Source organism: Xenopus laevis, chromosome 7S (assembly GCF_017654675.1).
Source record: "Xenopus laevis strain J_2021 chromosome 7S, Xenopus_laevis_v10.1, whole genome shotgun sequence".
Classification (NCBI taxonomy): Eukaryota; Metazoa; Chordata; class Amphibia; order Anura; family Pipidae; genus Xenopus; species Xenopus laevis.
In genome coordinates, this window is record NC_054384.1 from 3,891,805 (window position 1) to 3,915,746 (window position 23,942).

At 41.2% G+C, this 23,942-nt stretch overlaps 1 protein-coding gene and 1 long non-coding RNA gene across 2 annotated transcripts in view; one reads left to right on the forward strand and one right to left on the reverse strand.

Annotated features, from left to right (window-relative positions):
• The first annotated feature begins 1,269 nt into the window (after window positions 1-1,269).
• The window catches only part of LOC100036845 (uncharacterized), a 33,596-nt gene continuing 10,923 nt past the window's right edge, over window positions 1,270-23,942 (forward strand). The window contains 22 exon segments of the mRNA NM_001097133.1: window positions 1,270-1,594; window positions 6,674-6,857; window positions 8,132-8,297; window positions 9,708-9,760; window positions 10,448-10,468; window positions 11,296-11,467; window positions 11,871-11,955; window positions 12,355-12,481; window positions 14,057-14,171; window positions 14,925-15,040; window positions 15,343-15,501; window positions 17,364-17,585; window positions 18,021-18,078; window positions 18,298-18,440; window positions 18,900-19,049; window positions 19,288-19,458; window positions 20,022-20,103; window positions 21,364-21,502; window positions 21,918-22,149; window positions 23,241-23,364; window positions 23,632-23,750; window positions 23,871-23,922. Coding sequence (NP_001090602.1) covers window positions 1,527-1,594; window positions 6,674-6,857; window positions 8,132-8,297; window positions 9,708-9,760; window positions 10,448-10,468; window positions 11,296-11,467; window positions 11,871-11,955; window positions 12,355-12,481; window positions 14,057-14,171; window positions 14,925-15,040; window positions 15,343-15,501; window positions 17,364-17,585; window positions 18,021-18,078; window positions 18,298-18,440; window positions 18,900-19,049; window positions 19,288-19,458; window positions 20,022-20,103; window positions 21,364-21,502; window positions 21,918-22,149; window positions 23,241-23,364; window positions 23,632-23,750; window positions 23,871-23,922 — 2,758 coding nt within the window. The 5' untranslated portion in view covers window positions 1,270-1,526.
• Window positions 11,122-12,440, reverse strand: LOC108697327. The gene is made up of 2 exons (XR_001932412.2): window positions 12,316-12,440; window positions 11,122-11,396 (listed from the first exon to the last, which is right to left on the reverse strand). It is a non-coding gene; the product is annotated as an uncharacterized LOC108697327 (long non-coding RNA).

The following is a 23,942-nucleotide window of genomic DNA, read 5'->3' on the forward strand; positions in this document are numbered from 1 at the left end:
TTAATGAATAGTCAATATGTACATGGCCTTGTTGGCCATCTGAGTTTATGCAAACTTGCACTTGAGTAGAGTCAGACCTTAGGGGCACCCACACTTTCTCAGGGGCCCCCAACCCAGTCGCGAGCTCTTCCAGATGCAGTACACAACACTACAACGCAGAATGTTCATGGTTTTCTGCAGGGAGCAGATCTGGGTCAGCAGGGCCAACGAAGGTCTGGGGGCCCACCGGGTTTTTTCCTGGTGTCCCGCCAGCCCAGTCTGACCCTGAAATTGTATCCTATAATGCCATTTCTAGGAACCTCACACTTTACTAGCTTAGATTCCAAAATGCATTGCTCTTTTATGACATGAACATAATAAGTGTGCCACCCCAAAACTTTTAAGACCTGTACTCCCCCTCCCTGCACAGAACACCATAGTTCGCCAGTATGGTTGTAAACAGCTGACATTTTGTTCACTTCTTTTGATGCCCCTAAATATGATTTAGCTCCCAGGGTAAAGCCAGACTTTAAGGGAAATCCAGGGCAAAACTTACTGTCAGCTTGTTCATTTGCTGGATGGATTTCTAATAACTCAACTGATGACTATGGGTCATATGGTAATTCAGAATACTCCGTTATCACAATATCAGACCTCATTTTTACTGAAACCACATGCTGAATGACTTACTATGGGGGAGGGGAAAAATATATATATATTTTTAGGGAAGCTATGACAGGTTCCACAGAGTAAGCATCAGGACAGCAAATAGTCTCAAAGAAAAGCAGGTATAGTAGGGAGAGATGGTGCCTATAGTAACAGTGGATAATAGTCTCTGGGAAGGGAGTGTAACTGTGGGATAGCAGGTATAGTAGGGAGAGATGGTGTCTATAGTAACAGTGGGATAATAGTCTCTGGGAAGGGAGTGTGACTGTGGGATAGCAGGTATAGTTAGGGAGAGATGGTGTCTATAGTAACAGTGGATAATAGTCTCTGGGAAGGGAGTGTGACTGTGGATAGCAGGTATAGTAGGGAGAGATGGTGTCTATAGTAACAGTGGATAATAGGCTCTGGGAAGGGAGTGTGACTGTGGGATAGCAGGTATAGTAGGGAGAGATGGTGCCTATAGTAACAGTGGATAATAGTCTCTGGGAAGGGAGTGTGACTGTGGGATAGCAGGTATAGTATAGTGGGCTTTTGTGATCAGACAGGGTTTTAAGGACTACTGATTAGCCACCTGAGGCTAATAAAAACCCAGCTGGTCAGCCTGTAGCGTCTCACTCTGCTACAAAAGCCTACAAAGGTCAATGTCAGCTTGTTCTCTCTGTTGTTATAGATTCCCCTCCCGACACACACACCTTTCCAATGCTCAGTTGTGCACGTTGTGCAGGCAGGACTTCTGACTGTACATGAGAAGTGCTATTGAGCAACTAGCAGGTGGTTCCTATATGGGAGTTCCCTCTATTAAAGTGATATAAAGCCTGGAGCAGGTTGTCACAGTAGGAGTTGGTTCACACAAGAACCAGCAGGCTCCGTTCACTGTCACAATGAACCAAAGGAGGTTCCTCCTGTTCTCTTGCCTCCTGGGTCTCATCGCTGGAGCCACCTCAAAGCTGTAAGTGATACAACATATATACTATATAACAAGCTGTGTGTATTATACTCACCTTCCTGCCACTGCTGGGCCTCTGTAGGTGCATATTAGACACAGTGTCTTCTTCTATCTTTCTGCATTATTTACCATAATCATCCTGGAGACCCCAACAGTCATAACTCCATCCAGATTATAGAGATAAAGGGGGTCCAGGCCAAGGACAAAGCAAATGTAACAGTCGGAATGTTCAACTGCTCCTTAAATACAACATAAGTGTTGGTGATGTTCTTTCTGGTCATACCAAGAAATCTTACGTATTATACGTATTCACGGCAGTTTTGTTAAATTTGTGTTTTCTTTAATTAATGATTGATGTGGTATTAGGAGGTGTACCCAAAGAAATAACACGAAACAGAACCGAATTAATCCTGTTGTCTCTTTAAAATAATTAATAAACCTTCAATATACTGTATTGCATATTTTTTGCCATTGCCTTACTGTGCCTCAAATCAGGTACCAGGCGTTGCATCTGTCAAGTGGCAGTTTTATTCTTTTCCTATTTTGGAGTTATTTATCATTCCAGTTTAATAGAGAATGGGGGAATTTCTCTCTGATGGGTTGTGGTAAACTCTTATTATTTCACTGCTCCATAAATACAAATACACAAGGTTGCAATTCTAATGTGCTCGTGATACAAGGCAGAAGAACCTCTGAGTAAAACACCCTGCTGTCTGATAATCTTACCAAAAAGCTTTTAATCTGCACAGACTGAAAAGAAAATGAACAAATGTATTTCTGAGTGAAGGAACATTGTGCATCAGCATATGAGCAAATTACAGGCGCTTCTCTTTACTGCATGTTGAACTGACTGTAAAGCTTTTCAGTCCTTGTTGTGCCTGTACTTTAACAAGAGTAAAACTAGTATAACTCCTCTGTTACTATAGACACATCTCTCCCTACTATACCTGCTATCCCACAGTCACACTCCCTTCCCAGAGACTATTATCCACTGTTACTATAGGCACCATCTCTCCCTACTATACCTGCTATCCCACAGTCACACTCCCTTCCCAGAGACTATTATCCACTGTTACTATAGACACCATCTCTCCCTACTATACCTGCTATCCCACAGTCACACTCCCTTCCCAGAGACTATTATCCACTGTTACTATAGACACCATCTCTCCCTACTATACCTGCTATCCCACAGTCACACTCCCTTCCCAGAGACTATTATCCACTGTTACTATAGACACCATCTCTCCCTACTATACCTGCTATCCCACAGTCACACTCCCTTCCCAGAGACTATTATCCACTGTTACTATAGGCACCATCTCTCCCTACTATACCTGCTATCCCACAGTCACACTCCCTACCCAGAGACTATTATCCCACTGTTACTATAGGCGCCATCTCTCCCTACTATACCTGCTATCCCACAGTCACACTCCCTTCCCAGAGACTATTATCCACTGTTACTATAGACACCATCTCTCCCTACTATACCTGTTATCCCACAGTCACACTCACTTCCCAGTGACTATTATCCACTGTTACTATAGACACATCTCTCCCTACTATACCTGCTATCCCACAGTCACACTCCCTTCCCAGAGACTATTATCCACTGTTACTATAGACACATCTCTCCCTACTATACCTGCTATCCCACAGTCACACTCCTTCCCAGAGACTATTATCCACTGTTACTATAGACACATCTCTCCCTACTATAGCTGCTATCCCACAGTCACACCCCTTCCCAGAGACTATTATCCACTGTTACTATAGACACATCTCTCCCTACTATACCTGCTATCCCACAGTCACACTCCCTTCCCAGAGACTATTATCCACTGGTACTAATAGACACATCTCTCCCTACTATAGCTGCTATCCCACAGTCCACACTCCCTTCCCAGAAACTATTATCCACTGTTACTATAGACACATCCTCCCTACTATACCTGCTATCCACAGTCACACTCCCTTCCCAGAGACTATTATCCACTGTTACTATAGGCACTCATCTCTCCCTACTATACCTGCTATCCACAGTCACCAACTCCCTCCCAGAGACTATTATCCACTGTTACTATAGACACATCCCTCCCTACTATACCTGCTATCCCACAGTCACACTCCCTTCCCAGAGACTATTATCCACTGTTACTATAGACACATCTCTCCCTACTATAGCTGCTATCCCACAGTCACACTCCCTTCCCAGAGACTATTATCCACTGTTACTATAGACACATCTCTCCCTACTATACCTGCTGATCCCACAGTCACACTCCCTTCCCAGAGACTATTATCCACTGTTACTATAGACACATCTTCCCTACTAAATAGCTGCTATCCCACAGTCACACTCCCTTCCAGAAACTATTATCCACTGTTACTATAGACACATCCTCCCTACTATACCTGCTATCGCCACAGTCCACTCCCTTCCCAGAGACTATTATCCACTGTTTACTATAGGCACCATCATCTCCCTACTAATACCTGCTATCCACAGTCACACTCCCTTCCAGAGACTATTATCCACTGTTACTATAGGCACCATCTCTCCCTACTATACCTGCTATCCCACAGTCACACTCCTTCCCAGAGACTATTATCCACTGTTACTATAGACACCATCTCTCCCTACTATACCTGCTATCCCACAGTCCACACTCCCTTCCCAGGAGACTATTATCCACTGTTAACTATAGACACCATCTCTCCCTACTAATACCTGCTATCCCACAGTCACACTCCCTTCCCAGAGACTAATATCCCACCTGTTACTATAGACACCATCTCTCCTACTATACCCTATCCCACAGTCACTCCTTCCCAGAGACATTATCACTGTACTATAGCTCTCTCCCTACTATACCCTGCTATCCCACAGTCACACTCCCTTCCCAGAGACTATTATCCCACTGTTACTATAGGCACCATCTCTCCCTACTATACCTGCTATCCACAGTCACACTCCCTTCCCAGAGACTATTATCCCACTGTTACTATAGGCGCATCTCTCCTACTATACCTGCTATCCCAGTCCACTCCCTTCCCAGAGACTATATCCACTGTTACTATAGACACCATCTCTCCCTACTATACTGCTTATCCCACAGTCACACTCACTTCCCAGGACTATTATCCACTGTATATGACACATCTCTCCCTACTATACCTGCTATCCCACAGTCACACTCCCTTCCCAGAAGCTATTATCCACTGTTACTATAGACACATCTCTCCCTACTATTACCTGCTTATCCACCAGTTCACACTCCCTTCCCAGGAGGCACTATTATTCGCACTGTTACTATATCAGCATCTCTCCCTACTATAGCTGCTATCCCACCAGTCACACTCCCTTCCCAGAGGACTATTATACCTGTTACTTATAGACACACCCTCCCTACGTATACCTGCCTATCCCCACGTCACACTCCCTCCCAGAGACTAATTATCCACGTGTGTACTATAGAGCACATGATCCCCGCTATCCCACAGTGCACACTGAGGGCCGTGGTCGCGCAGGAGACTATTATCCGTACTGACTACGTAGTGACCAGGTACGACTTCCCATTATCCAGGCACCCACTGTACTATAAGAGGACTCTACCCCTACTATAGCTATCTCACACTCCCTTCCCAGCAGACTATTCCACTGTACTATAGACACATGCGACCCACTCACACTCCCTTACCCAGAGACGATATCGCAGCGTGTACTATAGTGACACATCTCTCCCTACTCCTGCTAATCCCACAGTCACACTCCTTCCAGGAGGACTATTATCCACTGTTACTATAGACACATCTCTCCCTACTATACCTGCTATCCCACAGTCACACTCCCTTCCCAGAGACTATTATCCACTGTTTACTATAGACACATCTCTCCCTACTATAGCTGCTATACCCACAGTCACACTCCCTTTCCCAGAGACTATTATCCACTGTTACTATAGACAACATCTCTTCCTACTATACCTGCTATCCCACAGTCACACTCCCTTCCCAGAGACTATTATCCACTGTTACTATAGACACATCTCTCCCTACTATAGCTGCTATCCCACAGTCACACTCCCTTCCCAGAGACTATTATCCACTGTTACTATAGACACATCTCTCCCTACTATACCTGCTATCCCACAGTCACACTCCCTTCCAGAGACTATTATCCACTGTTACTATAGACACATCTCTCCCTACTATAGCTGCTATCCCAACAGTCACACTCCCTTCCCAGAAACTATTATCCACTGTTTACTATAGACACATCCCTCCCTACTATACCTGCTATCCCACAGTCACACTCCCTTCCCAGAGACTTTATCCACTGTACTATTTCGATTTGTCTCCTACTATACTGCCTATCTGTCCCAGTCACACTCCCTTCCTGAGAGTACTATATCACTGTTACTATAAAGTCATCCTCCTAGCTGATACCTGCTATCCCACAGTCACGACTCCCTTCCCAAGACTTATTTTCCACTGTTACTATAGGCACCATCTCTCCCTACTATACTGTACTTGCTATCCCAGTCACACTTTCTGTTACTATCCCTTCCCTATATCATCCTCTATCGTCATCATTCCCAGGAGACCGGTTCCTAGTACCATCTCTCCCTACTATACTGGACAGGTCCACTCCTTCCCAGAGACTATTATCCACTGTTACTATAGGCACATTTCTCCCTACTATACCTGCTATCCCACAGTCACACTCCCTTCCCAGAGACTATTATCCACTGTTACTATAGACACATCCCTCCCTATCCTAAAGCCATTCCTGTTGCACAAAACTGCCACCATGAAGTTACATGGAAATGTGATGGGCATATTTTCCACGTACTCAATCAAATTTGATTTTACTTGAGTTCAGAAGCTGGATCTAATCACATAACATATATAGTGTATCAAGTCACATGATGTGAGTAAGTCTGTATGTAGTTTTCACTTGTGAAAGTAAATGATGCAGCGAATGAATGAAGTACAAAGCCATAATTATTTTGGGTGTATTTTATAAATGTGTTATTATTGATTTAACTCTTTCTATGTTGTCCTAATGTTTTGCAGGCATCATGTCCTGACTATCCCAGTACAGTTGAGCAGTGGAGGGACACAGAGGGCCTGTGTGAACTTACAGGACTATGAAGAAGCAGTTAGTCTCCATGTTGTCTTGCTGCACAATGGAGTTGAAACCACCATCTTTGAAGAAACAGTTCAACCCCCTTGTTTTTTTATGTGTAAAGAATTCCCAGTAAGTGTTTCTCTGCTAAACCATAAATACATTAAGGGGCAACAGGGGCAGTTGACAGAAAGCACAGGGTGGAGAAATACAGTAAAAGGGAGACTTGTTAGGGCAGTGATGGGGCAACATAAATCAAAAGATGCTTCTTAACAATAAAATATGTATAGGATTTTGTTCATGTTAATTTGGGCCAGTGTGGGTCATACACATCTGTTATACGGATCAATGTTGAGTGACTCTGGTCCAGTCAGTAGAGTGTACGGCACATTTAAAAAGGAAACTTCGTATTATAAAAATCCAACAAAATAGTGGACAGTTAATAAATCTGTTTCATAAATCTTTAATGAATATTTTTCTTTTCATTGACCTTAATTCTCTCTCCCTCTCTCTCCCCCTCTCTCTCTCTCTCTCCCTCTCTCTCAGTGGGGGATATACTGGTCTTTTGGGATGAACTTTTAATTGTCTCTGACTGAGGATTCTGGTGGTCTTTTGGGAGGAACCCCTAATTTAGACTGTGGTTGAAGAATTTCGAGATCCCTCTGTTAGGCATACATTGGTCTTTTGCCATGAACCCCCAATTATCTCTCTGTTATGGAGACACTGATCTTTTGGGATGAACCTCAAATTGACAAAGAGTTCCAGTGGCTTTTTGAAAAGAATCTCTAATTCTCATTAAGTGAGGAATCCAATGGTCTTTTGAGATGAACCCCAAACTCTCTCTCAGTGAGTGATCCAGTGGTCATAAGAGATTCTAATTCCCCTTCAATGAGAGATCCGGTGGTCTTTTGAGATGAACCTCAAATTCTCTCTCAATGAGATTCTATTTTTCCCTCAATGAGGGATCTAGTGGTATTTTGAGATGAACCTCAAATTCTCTCTCAGTGAGAGATCCAGTGGTTATAAGAGTCCCCCATTCACCCTCAATGAGGGATCCAATGGTCTTTTGGGATGAACCACAAATTTTTTCTCAGTGACGCAAATACTGGCCTTTTGGAATTAACCCCCTAATTGTCTCTTGGAGAGGTATCAAATGGTCTTTTGGGTTGAACCCATAATTATCTCTTAGAAGTTTTTTGGCATCAAAGTTCTGCTAGGGGAGACGCACTTTAGAATGTCATACAGGATGGCTTTTTATATGTGTTCAAATGTCTACAGAAGAATTTTTTGTAAAAAAAAAAATGAAATTAGTGTTTTACAGCCATTTTTTTCAAGCTTACATTTTGACTTGTGATTGTATCTATAGCAAAGCCATTGCCTAATAATTTCCTCCCTATCTCTTTGAGGTTCCGGAAGTAGAATCTGATACACCTGTCGCTGTCACGCTTTCTGCAATCAGTGGTGAAGAAGAAGTTTTGGATCGTAAGACGGTCGTGATTGTTTCGCAACAGAAGACACAAACTGTCACATTCATTCAGTTCGACAAACCTATCTATAAGCCTGGCAATAAAGGTAATGGCCATAGAACAGAGGCATATGGGAGACTGTAATAAAAATATCACAATGGAAAAAATATTTGCAATGCGAAAAGTTATGCCTTTGCGAAAACAAACTTTCCTTTTGTGAATTTAATATCGTTTTTGTGAACCTGGAAACTCTTTAGCGATCTCTTCCTACACGGGAAAAAGGTTTGCGAATTTTATTGTTTGCTCCAAAAGATTACAACACCTTCAAGCACTTCTTAAAAGTGCACCATTAAAATTCACAATGAGCAATTAAAAGGTAGAATATTACATTAAGAAATGCAAATTTTTTTAATTTGATTTTTTAGATTTTAGATTTTGTAATACATATATGCCAGCCCATTTTAGGGAATATTCAAGGCATTGTGTAATTGTTACTCATTGGCTCAGTAGATTTCAACTGGATCTGCAGGTTTTAGGGTCCCCTCCTATAGGTGGAGTGTATTGGCATCCTTCCAGTCAAGTTGCTATTCTTATTCTTTTGCTGAATCAGGCTGAAGTTAATGGCCAACTTCCACTACACCCTTCCCTGCCCTCAGCTATTACTGACTCTGTGAATGTAGATGACTATAACCAAACTGGGGGCCACATTTACAATCACAAGTGCAATTTCAGGTGAAATTCAGAGTTTCCACCATAATTCCACTGCATCTGTGGAGATGAACGTGACCCAATTGCTCTCGATGCTTGAACTTCAACCTGAATCGGATGCAATTGTGATGAAATTCTTTGATGTTAGAGTGCCAATATTTTGGCCGCTAGGTGTCCAAATGACATCTGTGTCCCATATTGATGGAGATCACTGTGGGAACCCTGCAGTTCTCACCAGCTTTGAGGTGGTAGTATCTTTGAGGGTTCCATATTGTCAGTAGGTACACCAAAAGCAACTATACAAAAGCGCAAGTAGAGGCTTTCTACGAAAGTATGTTTGATGAATGGCCAATTTGCGTAAAGATTGCACCTATTTTAGCTCAGCAGCAACTGAGGTTGTGGTCACAAATGACCCCTCAAGTCAAGAGCTGCTGGGTGCTTGGAGAGAAGAGTAATTAGAAGGCACAACTAAGTGATTAAGTTGTGCCACCAGGAATTAAGTTGTCCAGATCAAGTTATGAACTACCAAAGGAGATTGGCACAAGCAATAATTACTCGGGTCACACCTAATCCAACATCCCTCAGAAAGGTCTCAACTGACCCTTGCTCATCTGGCAGCCATCGAGGCATCTACGGGAAAAGAAAGGATGATAGTGTTGACTCATAATGTTTATATGGAATGACACTTTTGTGTGTGGAAACAGAAATTGAGGTAGAAAATATATAGTTATTGCATAAAAAAATAAAATTCAAGACAAGAGGCTCCCATGATCCTTAAAATCCTTCATGTAAATTTCTTGTTCTACAGTTGACTTTCGACTGATCACAATGGATTCCCTGCTGCACCCAGTAAATCAGCAGGTAAACTATGACTCTCTGAATGTGGGGGTGTGATATATTTTGTGATGAATGGATGAATGCTCAGAATGTTCATATAGCCACGTGAATGAGTGGGGCATCTAGGATTCCTCTTTCTCTGGCATCTCCGGGGACACAGGAGACCAGTGGGGTTGAACTGTCTTCCTGGGAGGAAAGCAGAGTTGTGGCTCTTAACTTACACATCATACAGATTCACATTCAGGTGCTCAAGTTAGGGAGCAGATCACAGCTAGACCCCAGGCAGAAGGACTCTCTGCAGCCAAGAGGCTGTTGCACTTCTGCTAAGGTTGAGAGTAAACAACCCCTATTGTTTTTTAAGAATAAACATTCATTGATCTTTTTGGGTGAACCCCAATTGTTTTGCAATGAGGCATTCATTGGTCTGATGGGATGAACCCCATCTATATCTCAGTGAGGGATCCATTGGTCAAATAGGAATAACTCTGTCTTAATGAATGATTCATTAATCCTATGGACTGAACCCCAATTCTCTCATAGCAAGGAATCCATTTGTTTTTTAAAAAAATTTTTTTTAGATTAGTCTCTAGTTCTCTCTCAGGGAGGTGAGAGTGTGTGTGTGCTGCTTACATGTGTGTGTGGTTGTTAATACTTATGTGCTGGTATAATCCTTATACCAAAGGGAATAACATCTCCCATTTTATCTTTCAGTTCTCAGCTGTTTACCTTCAGGTAAGAAAAACACTGGTCCATAAAAAGTTATTGTTCTGCAATTTATTATCATATTGCCAATTGTCTTATTGTCTTATAGCTCTAAAACACACATATACACACACACTTTGATTTCCTTAGCCAATTAACCTACAGTAAACTTTTGGACTATGATGGTGACTTTTAGAAAATGAACAAGGCCCATGGCAGAACATGGTGCTATACAGACTTATTGGTCATCTTGTTATTTGAAGAAGGACCGCCTGTTCACAGGGACATCCATAAGATCATAGTAAGGTCTAAGCAGACTTGTTGAAAGCATTAAGGGGTGGTTGTATTTCTAACACAATGAGATTTAGTAATTGTAAAGGTAGAGTGGTCAGATATCGGTCAAGACGGCTGTCATTTTAGCCCTATACACACCAATCACATTGCAAATCCAATTATAGACCAAAACTTTTGACCTGTTGGGTGATGTAAAGGATGGAATGTGCAGCCTGGTGTCCTCTAGCATTCTTTATAGCTCAATTACTTCAGATAAGTAGGTCGAGGAATCACAGACTTTTCTAGGTAACCTACCTCTACCCTCAGATATAGGAGACCATGTTGTTGCTTTAGCCTTGATATGCAATATTAGTATAGTTCAATATATTGCATGGGTCCCAGAAGTTACACTAGTCTTGGGCTCTATGGGAATAACTGTTTTTGATGGAAGATCTGATAGGTTTTATTGGAAAAAACTTTAGGTATAAACTATGCCAAGGCCATTACAAAGGATGGCTATGATTTCCGATAGATTCAGTCTCACAGCCTTTATGCTAATTTGATGTCTTCTTTTTCTTCTGTAGGACCCTTCAGGGAGTCGCATAGCCCAGTGGCTAGATCTGACCTCACAACGTGGTGTTGCGGAACTGTTCTTCCAGCTTATCAGTGACGCAGCTCCTGGCTCCTACAATATCATTGTTGAGAGCACATCAGATAACATTGATGTTATGGAATATTTTACAGTGGAAGAATACAGTATGAATTCAATTCCATATTCTCTAATATATCAACTCACTAGGTCTATGAAGGTCTATGTAATAGAAATTTTCCTGTCAAATCATGTTCATTTTCCTGTAGTGGGAGACTAATCATATTTAGGTGCAACTACAGGATCCCTAAGGTCATCTACCCTTATGTACTGGAGTAGGTAGATTGTAAATCATCAGGCTGGACTAGAACACATTAATGGAAAGTTAACAGGGGGCGGGACACAAAGTGTCTAACTCAAGCAGTGGGTGGGACTTGAACACACAGATGGCAGCTTCCATTATTTGTATGTCTGGCTGTTATCAGGTCATCTCTCAGGTCTCTCTCTTCATTTTACATCTTTTCTCACTTATCCTGGTTCTGTTTTATATTGTTTCTTGTTCCCTTTCAGTACCACCGAGATTCAGTGTCTCCGTGGCCGCCCCTCAAACTTTATCTGTATTGGACGAGACTGCGAAATTCAATGTCTCTGCTGTGTGAGTAATATTAGATGTTATTTTCCATAGTAATAGGGTAATACAGAACTGTCTAGCTGGGTATTATATACACATTTATTGCAGTAAAAAAATTCAATCTATTCATCAGACCTTTGAGTTCAGTCTAGAGCAAAGAGAGCCCTGTCAAAAAGTATGTGTCATATATATGTGTGATATATACATATAAACTATAACATAGCAAATGGACAGGCCCATATTGGGCCTTTTCAAGGATAAAGGCCCCAGTATGGGTCGAAACGTTGGATGGATATATATACTGTATGTATATATTAAAAGTAAGGATATTCAATATCATCCTCACACAGTTTAGAACAAGGTAACGATTTGAATTCATAGTACCGTAACTTCTGTAGCATCTTAATGGCTCTTCTCCCTCAGATACACCTATGGTCAACCAGTCCCGGGTAGGGTCACAGTACGGATTTGCAAACAAGTTTTTCCCTTTGGACGAAGTCGAAACTGCTTAAAGGACAAATCAGAAAAATGCTTGAATACAACCGAACAGGTGAGTTTTCAAAAATGCTTGCAGCCTGAAGGCCAGTTGGGGGGAGATTTGGGGTGAGTGTTTATTTGTACCCTGGGTACCCCTGGAACTATAGCAGGGTGATACCCCAATGTTTCTATATATCTGTAACCTTGTTATGAGCTAAGGGGGCCCAGTCTGAAGGTCAGTTAGGGGGAGATTTGGGGTGAGTGCTTATTTGTACCCTGGGTACCCCTGGAACTATAGCAGGGTGATACCCCAATGTTTCTATATATCTGTAACCTTGTTATGAGCTAAGGGGGCCCAGTCTGAAGGCCAGTTAGGGGGAGATTTGGGGTGAGTGTTTATTTGTGCCCTGGGTACCCCTAGAACTATAGCAGGGTGACTGTTACCCCAATGTTTCTATATATCTGTAACCTTGTTATGAGCTAAGGGGGCCCAGTCTGAAGGTCAGTTAGGGGGAGATTTGGGATGAGTGATTATTTGTATCAATATGGGGGGGTTTGTGGATGCACACCTAAGGCCAATTTCAAAAAGTATAATTTCAAAAAGTATAAAGCCCTGTCTAAGTAATTCAAGTAAATATGCCAGTGCATTTAATTTTGAAACAGGGTTTTTTTGTTACAAAGTTATGATCATAATATTGATAAGCCACCATACCACGTCAAGGTAAAACCCCACATGGTGGTCCCTAACTTATTTATCTTTAGTCATAGTAAACAAGGTACATTACCTCTCTGTAGTAGCAATTCTTTGTATAAACATCTCCTGTGCCTTGGTTTCAACTCTGTGCTAGATCCTCCCCCGCCAACTTGCTGAGCGGCTTTTAAGAGGGAGAGACTGCCTTAACCAACGCCCATTTTAGAAAAGTGGAAATCAGGTGTTGTAATTAAAATCAAGGTAGAGTGATATGTGCAGTTGCACAATAGTGTGTATACATGTGTAAGTGAAAAGTGAAAGTATGTATGGTAGTGGTAAGGGAAAGTGTATGTGTATTTGGGAGTATATGTGTAAGAAAGCATAGAATAAAAGAATGTAAAGAAGAAATAAATGAGAGACTCATCTGCATCCACAAACCCCCCCATAGTGATTATTTGTACCCTGGGTACCCCTGGAACTATAGCAGGGTGACACCCCAATGTTTCTATATATCTGTAACCTTGTTATGAGCTAAGGGGGCCCAGTCTGAAGGTCAGTTAGGGGGAGATTTGGGGTGAGTGTTTATTTGTACCCTGGGTACCCCTGGAACTATAGCAGGGTGACACCCCAATGTTTCTATATATCTGTAACTTGTTATGAGCTAAGGGGCCCAGTCTGAAGGCCAGTTAGGAGGAGATTTCGGGTGAGTGTTTATTTGTACCCTGGGTACCCCTGGAACTATAGCAGGGTGACTGTTACCCCAATGTTTTTATATATATCTGTAACCTTGTTATGAGCCAAGGTGGCCCAACCTGAAAGCTAGTAAAGGCAAGATTTGGGAGAGTGCTTAATTAGATGCAACTTGAGGATGGAAAGGTGCAATGTGGGACAGAAAGGAGAAAATAAAAGTATGCTTACCCAGTATATATTGTTTATAAAATATAATTTTTTTTGCAGTTGGGCCCTGATGGAACATACCAAGCTGAAATTGATTTGAACCCTTTAAGCATAGGGCTTTCTGTCTTTGGGTCATCTCTGTCTGTGGACATCACAGTGGTTGAGGAAGGCACAGGTAAGAGGGACCCAATCTCACATTGTTGTCTCTTGAAGGGCCAAAAATAGGGCTTTTATGGAAAATATATTCTGCCTGTTCTTTAAATTTGAAACATACAAAGCATTAATGATATGTTTTTACACATATCTCTTCCAGAGCAATGGTAGGCTCTGTTTGGGCATTTTGACTTTTTTTAAATAAAATCAATTAATAGCACATTGCACTTTATTTGTTTAAATGGAGTTGGTGTGAATTTAGATTATTTTATGAGAATTGACTGTTAAATTCGGAAATTGATTAATTGAAATGGACCATTGGGTTATCTGATAGAAGAGGGGTTCTTTTTTTGTTGTTACTAAATTATACTGATCCAATCAGACTTCTATTGAGGGGATAAATCATAAATAAGGGTATCTGCCTATTTTATTAAATTACTAAGTAACTACACCTTACTAGTCAGGATTATCAAATTGTGGAAAACGTGTATCCCTCAAGGGGTTCTTCATGACTGTTCTCTGAATTATGTTTCCCTAGATTCTTTCCTGGAAGAATGTACAGTAACAAATCATGATTTTATTAAAACCAAGTATCATTTTTACTATTAAGTGTGTGTTTTGGCATCTTAGGAATCTAGAGCCCTAGTGCTTAATTGCAGGAGTTTCTTCATTCAGCTGGGCCTCCAAATACCCAAGGGTTTTACCCCAATTGTGAAAAACAGTCAATCAATGCAGAGCAAGATAAATAATCTGGTTCTTTTGTCTGTTGCTACAGGGGTCCAAGTAAGAGAAAATCGTTACATCGGCATCAGTAGCCAGCTTGCCAGTCTCTCGCTTGACTATGAGTCTCTGCAGCAGTATTACAAACGGGGGCTGCCTTACGTATTAAGGGTGAGTGTCTTGCTATTTGTATTTTTATAAGAAACAATTATTTCATGAGTTTTGACTCTCCAATGATCTTTCTATTAATAGAATTCTACATCAACAAAATGATAATGCTTTCATACGTGTAGAACGCACGCCAAACTGTAGCCCCACCCACACAAGCCTGATGTACATGTAGCATGTTCGGTATAGCTATTGCATAGGGTGATCTTAAGAATGGGATTTGTGTTTATTATTATATGACTGGTGTTATAGACAAGTGCTCATAATTGATTCTGGTAATTAAGTCTTGTGTATCTTAATTACAGGTGACATTAAGAAACGAGAAGGGGCAGCCTCTTGCAAATGAAAAAGTCGATCTGGAAATTCAGAGCAGTGTTATTCAAGAAGTAAATACAGACCAGGCTGGAAAGGCAGAGTTTCAGATTGATACCTCAAGCTTTGTGATGCCCAATTTCACATTCAAGGTAAATATCTTTTTTTAAAAGATCAGTGTTTATGTAGCAGCAATGTTATTCACCCATGATATCATTATTTTATGCCCTTGAGTCATAAGCTGATGCAGAAATAGTTTGGATCTAGTGGAAGACATTTTGAGGTTCTCGTGCACTAAAGCTGGCCATAGATGTTGAGATTTTTAAAAGATCAGATCCTGACCGTCAGACCAAGATCTTCTCAGAACGATCGTATGAATTTACCATCAACTAAAAAGACCAATTTGCCAGGAAAACAAAGGGGAGCTCCTGCTTGGCCCTGCAAACATAGATAGATTGCACTGGGGCCGACAAAGATTTTTTGACCTGGCCGATCAATTTCCTGACAGATGTCGGCCGAAAAATCGTAAGATGTACGATCGTTCGAATCCCACTAACCGCACGATAATTTCGAAGGATTGGTCGGGCTTCCCTAAAATCGGTTGTTCGGCAAGAAGAATCGTCGCGTCTATGGGGAGCTTTAGGGTGACGTCATGCTTCATAATTGCCCTCATGTTCTTGTTCTGGTTCCTGGCCCTATCAGAAAACCGACTGGTCTAGTTACTGATTATAAAGTAAATTGGTTGCTGTAGAAGGGACAGTGAAAATGCAATTGACCCTACCACACTGATCAGCAGCCAAAACTGTAGGAAAAGTAAAGAGCGCATTATGATAGACATCACAATGGGTGCAAGAGATGGGGGTGGATAAATGGCATACAGGGCAGTGAGAGGGAAAGATAGCTAGGGGATTATAAAAGACAGAAGAGTAGATGGGAGAGACAGTAGTACAAGAATTAAAGGTAGGACATTAGGTGGAGAGGAATTAATAATAATAATAATAAGACAGACAGAAGATCACCTGCAACCACATACATTTCTCCATGGCAAATTAGTTGGAGGTACTTGCATTAACATGTACTACTTGCACTTACTTACACCATATAGTTGGACTTGGCGCATGTGCCTTCCTCTTGCCTTTGGATCTGAACCAAGCACCATCATGCCTATTAATGTAGGGAAACCATAGAGCCACCTCCAAACCAGACAAAAGCTCCAAGGTTTCCACAGTTCCCTGCATCAAAAGTCATATAATTCACAAACATAATTTTGGTCTTGAGAAATTTGCCAATTTCCAGTGCTATTGTATATGATTTGCATCGAAGTGCAAGCATAATGCTTCGGCCACAATTGCATCAGGCACAACTCACTTTGGCAACCGCAACAAAACTGAAATTCAGGGGGAAAAATGCAGTATGGGGAAAAACGTGGTGCTCAGAATTGCACTTTGATCACTGTGCTTGAGAATGTAATTGGGTCAGAGAGGATAATGAGAGTCCATCACTGTTCTAGATACAGTAGGTAGGATGAGGAGAATTAGAGACAGGGCAGTAAGCTGGAGTAGAGGAATGAATAATAGGACAATGGACTGAAGAGGGGAAAAAGGTGAAGAGGACAGTTGGTTGGAGAAGGATCGGAAGAAAGACTGAATAACAGAACAGTGGGTGGGACAGGCAGGAAGAGATGAATAAGAAGATAGTGGCATAGAGAGCGAGGAAGATGAGAGAGAATATTCAGACTGAGGGGGGAAGAGGAAGGGAGAGGAAAACAGGACGGTAGGCTGAAGTGGTAAAATATTTTCAGCCACAGAAACAAAAATGTTTTGTTCTAGAAATTCTACCCCATTATAATAAGCCATTAGCAAATCCTGGGGTAGCCACTTGAACCAGATAACCGCAAGTGTTCCTATTTATTCATTGGCTCTCATGGGTTTAGACCACTAAACCTCTACAAAAGTAAAGATTATTAACTACCACAGTTTTGGATAGATTTTAAAACATTTCTGCCTTCCCCTAGGTCAGTTATCAGAATCCAGCCCTATGTTACTACTCCCAGTGGGAAAACACTAACTATCCTTCTGTTGAATATCAAGTGCTACGGTTCTACTCGGAGAGCGGCAGCTTCTTGCAGCTTTATGGCCCAAAGGAGGCACTGAGTTGTGGGAAGAGCTACAGCATCAACGTGCAGTATATTGTGAACTGTGATAAAGCGGGAGACACGGCTACTTTCTTCTTCTTGGTGAGTTAAAGAAACGGCTTGGGATGAACTATGAACAATGTCCGTTCTGCCAACGTTTCAGATTTCAAAGCTGGTTTAGCTGTATGATGTATGGTGGGTTGTCCACTCAATCATTAAATTGTTGTTGTACTGAATATACATCCGAGGTTGGTTGTTTAGTTGAGCGTAAAGGGCTGATTGTTGGATATTAATGGTATTGGGGATGAAAAATTCCCCTTCCTGTTATCAAGCTCAACCAAGAGCTCAGATATTGTTTTGATTGGGAAGACCTAAAAAGAAAAAGAAAATTGCTGTCTGGGACCTCCTGGCCTAATATTCTTCAGCCCCCTCTAGCAATCCTTGCTTACCTCCATGCTATGTTATATACTTTCCATGATTTAATTGGCTTATTGATGTAGCCCAGATCCTAAATATTGAAATACTTTGTTCTTGCAGGTAATGTCGAAAGAAAAGATTGTTCTCTCTGGTGCACAGGATGTTGATGTTTCTACATGTAAGTAATTAGAGACTTGGTGGGAAGTTTTGGGGAGACTGTGTTCTTTGTCAGTGTTCAGTGGAGACTTAGACAATACATACAAACAAAAACACTGAACTTCTTTCCATAAAAATATCATGCCTTCTAGAAATAACACGGACTATGGGGAACCCTAAAGAATTTTATTTTGCTGGTTTGACTTACCCTTTAAGTGAGCAATGACTTCTTTTCTTACAGCTAAAAATGGCTCCATTTCTATAAATATTGATGTGACTTCAGAACTCGTTCCTTCTGCAAGAGTTATAGTGTACAGCATATTGCATTCCGAGCTTATAGCAGATACTGTGACTCTGAATATTGAAACCTGCTTCAAGCACCAGGTAAGTTGAGACTTGATAGATAATGGTTTGGTTATCTCCCTCCCTTCAAATGCAGCAAGGGAAGCATTGGTAATAAATCATAAGATCTTCCAAAAAGTAGTACTGAACCCCCAATTGTAAATAATAAGGATATTAGAAGTCACTGAGGGGTTGTTCTGTGACTATATAAAGGCACAAGGCTGCAGGCTGAGTTATACAAGGAACTCTGAGTATCACTCATGTATTATAAGGGATAATGTACCCCCTACTGTAAATGATAAGGATATTAGAAGTCACTGAGGGGTCTGTGACCATATTAAGGCACAAGGCTGCAGGTTATGTATTATAATGGATAATGCAATGTAGATAAACAGTATGTACATTTTAGTATAGGACATAGAACCTGGAGGGTATCACTTTATTGAATGTAGATGTACTTCATTATGTTGATCATAAGGTAAATTTTAAAATCTTTTAAAGGTTTCCCTCAGCTTCTCGGAGGATCGAGGCCCACCAGCTTCAAATGTTGACCTGAAAATATCAGCTGCTCCTGGAGCTTTTTGTGGCGTTAGGGTTATTGATTCCAGTCTCCTCTTGCTCAATTCATACGAAAGATTTTCAGCCTCTAATGTGAGTACAAAAAATTATTTTTACATTTGGTATAACAGTTGCTTGAAAATTTTTATTTATCAGAATGACTTTTTTTTGAAGTTTTACATTTACATTTGAAGTAGGTTGACTTAATTCTGTTTAAATTGTAATGGCTGGTTGACCATTCCAAGGACTTTTGTAATGTTGTATTTTGTAGGAGACGATTTTTCACCTCTCGGTTCAAACATATAAGCATTTGACCTTCTTTGTATTACAGGTGTACAGCTCCATTCCATATCTGTCACTTTATGGGTACAACGTTGGTGAATTAGATTTGGAAGAGCCAAAGCCTCCCTGTGAGGATCCTCACAGACAAATATTCTACAATGGGAGCTATTATATACCTATAAGCAGCTATTCAGAAGGAGACAGCTATGGTATTTTCAAGGTAAAAACAAAAATCAGAGAGACGGTGAGTCTCTAAGAACTTCCAATTTCAGAGAGTCAAAACTATTACACAATATTTGGCTAAAGAGACATTGGTTGGATTACTCTGAAATATTTGAGTGCAGGGATTTAATGCATATTTACTAGATTAGTAGATATTCCTTCTGTGACTATAATGCATTAGTTAGTGCTTATGTATCCAATATTGGTAGGTTGACCACACCCAGGGTGGTTGAAAGTGGGCTAGTTATTGAGAGAGTTTGAACAAATAACAATTTGCTCTCCTAGATCCTTGGAAGGCCACAATGAAGATCAGTTAGGATGAGATTTGGTTAGTTAGAAAGAAAGAAACAACAAGATTGTTTTCTTATATCTGTAGACCTGTATTAATCTTGGACCTCAAATAAGGTTTAAACCAAGAAAGTGCACAAAAAATGTATAGGCTAAACACAGGCATATACATAGTAATGGGGGCAGCAAAGGACAAAAATGCAGGGTTGGAAATGTTGGGGTTAGTAGTGATTTACAAGTACCTTGAAGATGATAATTTCTAATCTCTTTTAGCAATTGGGTCTGGTGGTTGGTACTGAATACAGGCTGAGAAAACCAGTTGTCTGTGGATATGAACAGGAGCCAATTGTGCCTAGTGAGTGCCGTTTTTTTTTTTTATTTGGTTCCCCTATAAATAGAAATGCACTAGTTTCTAAGTATGAAATTGAATTTGCAGTGTGCAAGAATGATCTAGAATAATAGGTGGATGTATCAGATGGTGACCGACATCTGCACACTCATTATATTTTATTAGTTCTTACACCCCTCCCTCCATTATATTGATTGCACTGTGCTCAGAGCACCCTATCAATATAAAGGTGCAAGTGACCGAGCTGCTACAAACTGAGGATTATAACAAAGCTGAATCCTTAGTTTTAGCTAATGTGGCATCAGTTCCTAGTAGTGATGTGTAGATGGACCACTGATTGGGTGGATATGGGCTGAAAATTGGTCAAGCATTGCGGGTTAGGGTTGGGTGTACTGGGGAAGTATATTCTGAAGATTCCCTGCCTTGGAATCACACAGAAGTAACGTATGGAGCAAAAGTTGCAGCAGGGGGTAACTACAGAGGAAGCAGACCCTGCGGCTGCAGGGGGGCCTAGGAGCTATAGGGGCAACATGAGGCCCTAAATAATGAATTTCAACAATAAAGGACAACCTCTGGTTATGCTGTAGGCCCTAAAATCAATTTGCTGTGGGGCCTAGTAACATGAAGATACGCCCTGAGTTGCAGATACGGGTTGGGTGCGGGTTAAGGTGTTTTAAGTTAGGGTCAGGTGTGGGTTGAGATTTTCCCGACCCGCACATCACTAGTACCTAGCAGCATGTTCAGTCACTAGTTACTCATATTAATTATACAGTTATATTTATAGCATCATTTATACCTTTAGTACACCGTACATAAATTTAGACAACAGAGGGGCCCAGAGGTGTTGTAAGGGCAGAAAAGACACAAAGAATTTAAGCAGAACACATTTACTAAAGGCAGGTCAGGGAAATCTGTGTGAAATGTAAAATAGGGGTGCACCATGTAATCTGAACTTTGCAACCTGACCTGTGGGTGACACCCTTAGACGTGGGTCTTTTGAGTAGTGATACCGGTGTTCGGAAGCAGAGGGGTGGTCTGGGGGTGAACCCAGGGATTGTCTGGGCTTTAAACAGCATCTATGAAATGTTTAGGCAGGTCCCTTCACACCCTCTACCCATCCATTACTATATTGCGCCCATTTTCTGCACCCCATCCCATCATTCAGTAAATGACCCCCTTGGGTTTTGTAGGATTTACATGTCTAACACAATGCTCCAGTCGCAATACTTTTTGAATGTTTTTTCCCAAATTATCTTTCTTTGTCAGTTAGGAAAGGTGGCTTTGGAGGTGGCTTTGGAGGTCCCATGCTAACATCTGTTCTAGCGGATGGAGTTGGCACAGGACGCATTGAAACAGTTCGAAAAGACTTCAGGGAGACCTTTGTATGGAAAATGGTGGTTGTTGAGTGAGTATTTTTGTACATATATAATTTCAATGTAATCTCCTTATTAACTTCACACTTAAAGGGCCACTATAGGGGAATACTGGAATATAGAAATCCTAAGCAGTCAAAGTTGCTATCTCCCTATAGAAGGCAATAAGAAAAGTCAGGGCTGTCTTTCTAAAGAACAATGCCTTGCATCTCCTGTGCTTACATGAACTTGAATTCCATTCACACACAAAACATTTTATAAAATGTATTTGTGAATATTTATGTAAGCCCCTCCCCCTCTTACCAATTTAAAGATGATCTATTTTTAAAGATCAAGTTAGAAATTAAATAAGTTTGCTAAACTGTATCCAATTGATATCATAGATGATAAATATTTTTTACATAGACTAACCAATGACTGAAAACAATCTTTTTCTGTGTCCCTCAGCTCAGAAGGCAAATTATCATTCACGGAGAAAGTCCCAGACACCATCACCGAGTGGAAAGGCTCCATGTTCTGTCTTTCTGAGGAGCAAGGATTTGGGATGACTACATACACAGCCAACTACACGTCATTCCTGCCGTTCTTTGTGGAACCTTCGTTGCCTTATTCCATCACTAGAGGGGAGACCATGGTGCTGAGGGCATTTGTGTCCAACTACTTGCAGAAATGCATCACGGTAACGTCTACTGGAGCTCTGGGTTGAATATTAAAATCCTGAATTCCCATTGCCCTGCTCATAAAAACCACTGGTTTCTTTTAGGGTAATGTAATACCAAGTGCCTAATTGGCTCAGGTTTGAAAAAGCAAACAACCAATCAGCTGGCAGTGTGTGCTGTTCAAAAGCAAGCAAATGTCTGAGGGGTTGCTATGGGTAACTAGACTTGGATCAAACCTTGTGACCATTATTGCTGGCCTTCTACAGTGCTGCTCTTGGTCTAAGGGACAATTCTGGAGCAATATGGCCATTCTGCCCTTTCGTTATCTGTTCCTGTTTCTCTCTTTGGGACAATAGGTGATGGCATCAGGAGAAACGATCAATGGATCAACCTTGTCTAGACCATGGATGTAGTTTGACCTCTTACTAAGCATCTCATGCATTTCTGTAGTTCAACCTCCAAAGTGTATCGGTACATGTAGAAAGAACATGGTTTATTTGTTTGGTAGTTCTGCCCATGAGATATCTGGTTTTATGCTTAGCATGCATGCCGTATGTTTTTTCTGTAGTTCCAGCAAGGGGAATATTCTCCTGGAGGATTATGGCTTGACCACCTTGAGGTTTTTGGAATGTGTACACATTATTTAGCAGTAATCCTTTTCATCCCTTCATTTAGTTATATGCAGTATGACTTCTGGTCACAGACATGAAACAGAGAAGGGGTTATTGTATAAGTGGAGTATTAACTCACCACATATAGGAAGTGGTCACAGACATACTGCTCATATCTATCTATTCTGTACACAGCCCAGATATCTGTCCTTGTTGCCTTTTCATGGTATATTGGGAGGCTGACCCCACTTAGGGTTTTTGAAAGGGGGTTGGTTATTGTGGGGTTTTGAAAGAACGGTAATTTGCTGTCCGAGATCCTTGGAAAGCCATCATGAAGATCAGTTAGGAGGTGATTTGGTTAGTTAGGAAGAGAAGACAAGCATGTCTCATTCATCCAGATCATGGGTGATGTGGACTCTTTTAGTTGTCCCCTTTGGGGTCCAACATTTAAACCGGATACTAATACTGGATATTAATAGAACACCTTGTTATGTGCACAGATCAGCGTAACCCTGGCGGAATCTGCTGATTTTGAAGCTGCGCCCCAGGACGTCCAACAGGATAAATGTATCTGTGCAGGCGGCAGAGCCACTTACTCATGGAATGTAGATGCAAAGACATTAGGTGAGAATATTTTATGAACCCCCTGGATGGCACTGATTCTAAATTCTCCTCTCCCAATGGGTTGTAAAATGCTGTGCCATTTAGTTATTGCTGTATGTATATATGTATATATATATGTGTGTGTGTATATACTTCATCCTGGACTTTCCCTAGTATCCTGGTAATGACCTTACCACAATATTTACACATTTACTTTGCTGCCCGACTGAATTTCCCTCTCCTTTGCTATATAAGACACATTACTCCTCTACACCCCACTAATTACAGGTGAGATCAGCTTTTCCTTGTCTGCCGAGACAACTAACATTGGAGACACTTGTGAGGGGCCCAACGACCCATCCCAGCCCCTCCGCAAAGATACAGTGATCAGAACGGTTCTGGTGGAGGTGAGAGCTGGGCATTTGGATAATATTTATTATGGTGGTCAAAGAGGGATATATAGAAGTAGCTCAATTCATATGTGAAGCAGCAGTGATTTGTTATTTTTTTTTTCTCTTCTCTGTCAGGCTGAGGGTATCAGAAGAGAAGTGACTTCTAGCAATCTTGTTTGTGTGGATGGTAAGGATAAAAACCTATGC